Raw genomic sequence first — 8,102 nt, 5'->3', positions numbered from 1 at the left:
CTTTTTTCTTCTTGGCTTTTTGTAGATGTAAAAACAAGACTGTCACATCATGTCCACAAGAGGTCAAACTGACACAACTGGTCTAAAGACTATGATAGATTTATTTCAACAAGAACCACCAGGTACATGCAAAACACAAAGCTTTTCCTCTTAGGTCCATGTGTGTTTGAACAACATACGACTTGTAATTTTATCTCTACAACAAATCTACACACCAATCTGCCAGAGGTTCCTTCCTGTTGAAAGGGAGTTTTTCCTTCCCACTGTTGCCAAGTGCTAGCTCATCAGCGTTGTCTGATTGAGGTTTCCTCTCTGTCATTGTAAGGTCCTTAAAATACAAAGCTCATTGTGGTGACTATTGTTTTGAATTTTTTTGCCATATAAATAAAACTAAACTGAATGGATTTGAAAAACTGTGGCAGGCAAACTGTGAGAATTTTTCTATTTCTCTTTCCTCACCCTAGCACACGAAATCAACAAAGTAAAAATTTATACTTGGTGGCCGATATAGTCAGATTGATAAACATAAATGACGAGGCTGGTGTTGCATGCAAGTCTGGCGAGAGCGATTACCTAGGTGGCGGACAGCAAAGACAATGTTCGTCATCGGCCATGCCTGTGTAGCCAAGACTCAGTTTATAAACGCAACAGCTAAAGCTAAACAGTTAGCATAGCTTACCTGCACAGCATCTGCCTCCAATGTGTAAACCAGACTAAGCTACCTCAGTGGTAAACAGATTGTTACTACAGTTCAGTTCTATTCCCTCAAAGTCGGTAAGTAAAATTTATTTATGTAAGATAGGAACATTATAATATTGTAAAGATAACAAAAATACAGAATGAAGAAAAAAATCTTAATTACACAAAAGCAACATAATAAACAAAAGATTATCCAAATGACTGGCTGAATAGATGTAAGCTGTCCAGTTTTCAACTGTTTTTTAAAAAGATGCCGTAGACCTACGGGTGCGGAGAGAGAGAGAGAGAGAAACTGTTTTGGCGCTAAGGTTTGGAAGGCATAATTTTTATAATGTAAGGTAAAGACCCTACAATAATACAAACCCTATAATACCCTGTACCATAGGTGTCAAACTCTGGCCCCCGGGCCAAATTTAGCCCGCAGCCTAATTACATTTGGACCGCGAAGCCATACCAAATTACTATTAGAGCTGGCCTGCCGGTATTATACAGTGCATTTACTGCTAATACTACAAATCCCAGAATGCTCTGTTGGTGTTCTGGCACATCAGTCACGACAGGACCCATTAACACCCTGGTCGTGTCCAAATTCATGGGCTGCATCCTCCTGAGGATGCATTTGTAGGCCGATTACGTCACAGCGACGCGCCGAAGGCTGTCGTAGACTCCGCTGAATGCAGCCGACAAATGTGTCCTCCTTTTCCCCGAATTTGAAGGATGGGTCGGGTGTGTCCTTTCTTCTTTTTTTTTGCCTGTCCCGTTTGGATCTTTAAAAAAGGTGTATGATGAAAGTTTGCGACGTTATGTGCCCAGAGAAAAAGCAAGCATTTTCAAATGTCAGCCTGAGCAGAAACACAGTAGCTGATCACACACCTGAAGTTGCCACCAATCTATATAACCAGCTGATGGAGAAGGAAAACAATTGTGTTGCATTCTCCATCTCTGTTGATAAGAGCAGTGACGCCTCTGATACTGCCCAGCTTTCAGTCTTCATCCGTGGTGTGGACTCAAATCTCTGTGTTACGGAGGAACTTTTAGGATTAAAATCAATGCATGGCACAACCACAGGGAAGGAAATATTTGATGAAGTTTCCAAATGTCTAACTGAAATAAAGTTGCCATAGGAAAAACTTGCGGGGTTAACGACAGATGGTGCAGATGCGAGCGGAGAACTGTGCAGGTGAGCTAACTGTTTATAACTGCATCATACATCAAGAATCACTTTGTGGCAATGCCTTTATGTGTGAGATCACGAGCGATCTCGATGCTTCAGGGGCGGGGGGGTATCATCACAGACATGTATGCTGCAGTGAGGGCTTTTAAAACTAAATTGTGCCTGTGGCAGAATCAGATGCTACAAGGAAACCTGGGCCATTTTCCCTGCTGCCAAACAATGAACAGATCTCTACTGCTGTGTTCCCATGTGCACAGTTTGCTGAAAAACTCTGTGTACTCAGTGCTGAGTTTACCCGGCGATTTGCCAACTTTGATGCCCAGAAATGTCGATTTGAACTGCTCAGTAATCCTTTTGCAGTTGACGTTGCAAACGCACCAACAAACCTCCAAATGGAGCTGATTGAACTCCAGTGTAGTGACACGCTGAAGTCAAAGTATGATGCTGTGGGCACTTCACAATTTCCACATTTCATCCCTGACACAATGCCTGGGCTCCACACCCACGCTGCTCAGATGCTCTCCATGTTCGACAGCACTTACCTATGTGACCAACTATTCTCCTCAATGAAGATGGCCAAAACATCTCACAGGAGACGTCTAACCGATGAACACCTTCACTCAATCCTGAGGATTTCCTCAGCTCAGAGCCTGAGCCTAGACATTGAGGAACTAGCATCCAAGAAGAGATGCCAGGTATCTGGCTTGGACACATCAGAGTAGATCAGTGTGTAGCAAACTGAGCTATAATTAACATTTTCTTTGTGCACTTTTTCTTGCTACTCCCAGACATGGGCTTGAATGGTTTCACGTTCAGTGATATTTTTATTAGTTAAGTGGTTTATTATTGTTATTTTTATATTTATTATTAGCCTGGGGAAAAGGTTTACTGTTAAAATTTAATTCAGAAGGCTGAAAATACAATTTTTATTTAAGAAATAAATTCCACTGATATGTTATTTAATTGGAATTTCAATTTTGCATGTGTGCAATATTAAGTTATATATACTTTTATATAAGTTATATATCGTTTAAACTGAATATGGAACAAGCAAAGCTTGTCCCATATTCAGTTTTTCAGCAAAACTTGTTTGAGTCTATAAGAAAAGGTTCCTTATTATATATCTGGAGGAAGATTTTTTTCAATAAATATTAATGTTAGCCCGCGACTTTGTTCCAGTTTGGAATTTTGGCCCACTGTGTATTTGAGTTTGACACCACTGCCCTATACTCTAATAACCCTACAGTCTGGTGCTACCAGATAATCTGGTATAGAATTTGTGCTCTGTCATTTCTCTGCTGCTTGTCTGAGCTAGTAAGGCTAACTTGGTTATCTAAGAATGGCGTGATTGCCAGTATGTGCAGTCAGACTTTACTGAAAGAAAATCTAACTTTAACAGCAGAGTGGCTTAGCATGGCTAAGCTGTGATATTCAACACGCCACCAAACCTGCCTCCCAAGCCCAGCCCCTTGAATTCAAGAGTGAAACTGATTGTGTTGGAGCGACTTGCCTCTGATAAGGTTTGTGCACTTCTGTATTTGGCGTCTCAGGTTTCAAGTCAGATCCTGTATCCTGTAGTTGTTTTTCTCCACAACGCAGAGTCAGCATGGATGGATGTCCGGGACAGCAGTGACACAGAACAATGACTGGATACTTGTCCTTTGGAGCAGTACAGAAACACTAATGTAACCCGAAGAATGAACAACCAGGAAGTAAGTGCTGTGATAATGAAGCAAACATAGCTGTTAGCTTAGCTTGTATTCACAAAATGAACTTTGTCCAGTTGTCTGCCATGACTCTGTCGCTCCGGTGCAATTTGTAATAGTATTATAAATGCAGTGAGTATAACACACAGTACTTAGATGATATGCTGTGAATAAATAAAAGTTTTCTGATGCGTCAGACATCAGCAAACACCACTGAAACAAACTTTGAGGGTCCTGCTTCGGCCAAAGAGAGGAAGGTGATCCACTTCTCCAGCGGTGAAACTCTTGTAGTTGAAGACAGCGAGGAGGAAGAGGTGGAGACGTCAAACAAAACTCCCTTTGAAGAACCTAAACAGAAGGTGGGCATCTGTTTGGGGGGGGGGGGAGACTTGTGGTGAATGTTTAGCAACAGTCAGTTCATGTCATTGCTTCTGTCTTTTTTCTTCTCAGACTCGGCTATCGTTCAAGAATGTGGCCATTCTAGTTGGGAGGTTTTCACTGCTGGGTATGCCATGTGACATAATCAATACAGAAGCCAAGTGACTGTAGAGAAGGCCCTGACTTTAGCTTTTTGTGCAGGCTTCACTGAGTCTCCACATTTTCTGTTTCCAAATTCAGCCTGTGATTTCCTCGGAGAAAGATTGGCCGGTGCTCTTGGACTCAGTGCAGCCAAATACCAGTACGCCATAGATCGTTATCAACATGATCACAAGGTAATGTGTTCACAAACATTCAAGCAAAAAATAGAACTCACTCTATCGTCTATCTTATAAAAGGAAAATAAGTTCACTGTTTAACCCTCTTCAGACAACAAACAGTCGAGCTTCAGATGACCTCAAGAAGGGACAGGCAGAGACCGTGACACTCTCTCCCAGGTCTGATTGGAGTCATTATGGGGCCACAGGAGATGTAAGCTGTCCTGCCAATCCCCAGGAGAGCTCTGATGAGAAACAAATGGCTGGAAAAGAAGGATGTCACAACAAGGGCTATCAAGCGGACGAGGAGCACTTGAAATGAATCTCAGAGAAGAAAAGCAAAAGAATGTGAAGTCCCCAGGATGGAATGTTACAACAACGTGAAGAATAAAAAGCTAACAAAACAAACTAAAACATTTTCTGTGTCTAACTACCAGTGCAAGCTTTTTTCACCGTTTATTCTTCCCAATCCTGGCAAAACTGAGATTCTTACTTCAGCCCTTTTGCCAACAATATCACTGTCTTATTTCTGACCAAAAATTAAGATGAGATTGAGCTCATCCAGTCTTATTACCTTTACTTAATAAATAATGCAAAAATCAGACCTTCTTTGATTCCCAGTAAGGTGGAATCTCTAGTAAACACTTTCATTTTCTCCTGTTTTGATTATTGTAACTCTCTGCATCTTTTTCCTCCTTAATCCATCTTCAGTTGGTCAACAAAGCAACAGCTAGACTGCTATCAAGAACTAGCCTGCATGTGATTTGATTTAATTTTAAAAAAATGTTATTAACAGCATATAACTCCAAAAACATTAATAACCTCCGGCCTCTTCAAAAATGTCAACATCCATTGAACTCTACTGTCAAATATCCACCAGTCTTGATCAGTATGGCACTTCTAAATGTTCGCTCTCTGTTGAACAAGTCTTTTATTATTAATGATTTAATTTTAGATAATAAACTTGATTGTTTATTTTTAACTGAAACATGGCTGGGTTCGGATGCACCAGTTGTTCTCACTGAGGCCTCCCCACCAAATTTTAATTTCTCTTTTTCTATTAGAAGTGGTGAGAGAGGTGGTGGGACTGCATCTTTAACCAACAACACACTCACCACCAAACACATTTTATTTAATCATTTTACCACTTTTGAATTCCATGCTATTGTTTTCAGCAGCCCTCCAGTTTTATCTGTCACAATTTACAGACCACCTAAAGACAGCGCTGCTTTTATCAAGGAATTTTCAGAATTTTTAACAAACATACACTCAAAATATAACATGATAATTTTAACCGGTGATTTTAACCTGCACATAGATAATCCTTCTGACCCTGCATCAAAAGAATTCTTAAACATTCTTCACTGTTTGGATTTTACCCAGCACGTCACGCAGCCGACTCACAACAGAGGACACACTCTGGACCTGGTCATCACCCATGGGCTGTCCACCAGCGTGTCCTCTGTTGTTGACTTGGCTGTCTCTGACCACTACTGTGTGTTTTTTAACATCACCGGTTTTATTCAGCGGGAGACCTCGGTGCGAACTGTGAGGAGGCGCTATCTAACCTCTGAAGTGGCTGCAAATTATACCAGGGTTTAAGACGAATGCCCCCCTGTGATTTTATTTTTAATCATTTTATCAGCAAACTGAAGAAAAGCCTTGACTCCGTTGCTCCACTCACCACCAAAAAGATTTAACGTAAAACATGCATCACCCTGGAGAAACGAAGAAGTCAAAAAACTCAAAAGGAATTGCAGGGCAGCAGAAAGGAGATGGAGGAAAAATACAAATGCTGCCAACCATCAAATACTTTGCGAGCAACTTAAAATGTACAATAATACATTAAGGAATTCAAGAAATTCATACTTTGCCAAACTAATCAGTAATAACAAAAATAATCCCAAGGTCCTCTTTTCCACCATAGATCATTTATTTAACCCTGATTTTAACAGCTCCCAAAGAACCCCACAGACTCACTCTGTGAGCAGTTTGCAGACCACTTCAGGGGAAACGTCAGCGCCATCAGATCTGATATTTTATCTTCTCACTATATGATTTTAAACACATCTGAGGGCTCGATTGTACCTGAGGAGACACAGGACAGCTTTGTCCTGGTTAATGCCGAGAACCTTAAGAAAGTTTTCTCCACAGTGAGATCCACCACATGTCTTTTAGATCCAATCCCCTCTTTACTTTTTAAAACACTTTATGGATCTTTTGAAGCTGAGCTTTTATACATGATGAATTGCTCTCTTCAGTTGGGCGTCTTCCCTGCTGCCTTTAAAACGGCGGTGGTGAGGCCCCTTCTGAAGAAGAGCAATTGGAATGTAATGATTTTAATAACTACAGACCTGTATCCAACTTACCATTTTTAAGTAAAACTTTAGAAAAACTTGTTTTTATTCAGATTAATGACTTTCTGAATGATAGACAGATCCCAGAGATATTTCAGTCTGGATTTAGGGTGAACCACAGCACAGAGACTGCTCTCCTAAAGGTTTTAAATGATCTTAGATGTAACTGGGACTCCCAAAAGCTCTCAGTCCTGGTGCTACTGGATCTAAGCGCAGCCTTTGATACAGTAGACCACGCTATTCTTTTAAACAGACTGAAACACATGGTGGGCCTCTCTGGTGCTGTACACAACTGGTTCACTTCCTGTCTCTCAGACAGAACTTTTATGGTGAGTATGGATACATGCTCCTCTAAGATCCATAGAATGACATGTGGTGTGCCTCAAGGGTCGGTTTTAGGCCCTGTACTTTTTAATTTGTATATGCTCCCTCTCTGCGGTGTCATCAGGAGGCATGGAGTGAACTTCCACAGTTACGCTGATGACACTCAGCTGTACATCCCCGTGTCTCCTGATGACACCAGACCAATGGATGCCCTTTTTAACTGTATTCTAGATATAAGATCTTCGATGGCAGAAAACTTTTTACAGCTTAACCAGGACAAGACTGAAGTTTTAATCGTCGGTCCTGAGGCTCAGAGAGAGATACTCTTGTCTAAATTACAGGCATTTTCACTATGCCATTCACTACAAGTGAAAAACCTGGGTGTTATTTTTGACTCTGAGCTTGGTTTTATCCCACATATTAAACATGTAACCAAAATTGGATTTTATCATCTAAAAAATATAGCCAGAGTCCGCCCTATTCTCTCTCGGGCCAACATGGAGATGTTGATGCATGCTTTTATTACCAGTCGCATTGATTACTGTAATGCCCTGCTCTCTGGTCTTCCCAAAAAGAATATTTCACCTTTACAACTTTTACAAAACTCTGCAGCTCGTGTGCTGACGAAGACCAGAGGGCGGGCCCACATTACACCGGTTTTAGAATCGCTGCACTGGCTCCCCGTGTGTTTCAGGATCGATTTTAAAGTTCTTTTATTGGTCTTTAAATGTCTTAATGGTCTTGGGCCTTCTTATCTTTCAGATCTGCTTTTACCATATGAACCCTCGCGGACTCTGAGGTCCTCTGGTACTGGCCTTTTGATTGTTCCTAAAGTCAGGACACATACTCACGGAGAGGCAGCTTTTCAGTGGTATGGTCCTCGTCTGTGGAACAGCCTGGCGGAGGAGCTCAGGGCCGCAGAGAACGTACATGTTTTAAGAACAGGCTCAAGACCCACCTTTTTAATTTAACTTTTACTTAATGTTTATCGTTAAGTACGTTTATGTTACCCTGTTATTCTTTTTATATTATTAAATTAGGTTCTACATAATATTTATTGAATTTTATCTTTTTATTCTGTATATACTCTTTTTAGGTCATATCTCGGAGGGGGCTCTCTGCACCGGGGTTGTGATCGACCATGGCT

General features: G+C 41.0%; 1 protein-coding gene across 2 annotated transcripts; it reads left to right on the top strand.

Moving 5' to 3' along the window:
- The first annotated feature begins 3,272 nt into the window (after window positions 1–3,272).
- Window positions 3,273–8,008, top strand: LOC146371329 (uncharacterized). Of its 2 annotated transcripts, XM_084954106.1 has the most exons (6): window positions 3,273–3,393; window positions 3,473–3,585; window positions 3,777–3,938; window positions 4,030–4,084; window positions 4,198–4,292; window positions 4,387–8,008. In XM_084954106.1, exons 2-6 carry the CDS (start codon window positions 3,571–3,573, stop codon window positions 4,594–4,596), a joined length of 537 nt encoding a protein of 178 aa, XP_084810232.1. In that variant the 5' UTR covers window positions 3,273–3,393; window positions 3,473–3,570; the 3' UTR covers window positions 4,597–8,008. The 2 variants fall into 2 exon arrangements, with proteins under 2 accessions (XP_084810232.1, XP_084810231.1); XM_084954105.1 differs by having other exon boundaries at window positions 3,375–3,585.
- Window positions 8,009–8,102: the final 94 nt, after the last annotated feature.

The sequence above is a fragment of the Perissodus microlepis genome, chromosome 15 (genome assembly GCF_051167445.1).
Source record: "Perissodus microlepis isolate ML-2025 ecotype Zambia chromosome 15, ASM5116744v1, whole genome shotgun sequence".
NCBI lineage: Eukaryota > Metazoa > Chordata > Actinopteri > Cichliformes > Cichlidae > Perissodus > Perissodus microlepis.
This window is presented reverse-complemented; position numbering and strand designations above follow the sequence as displayed.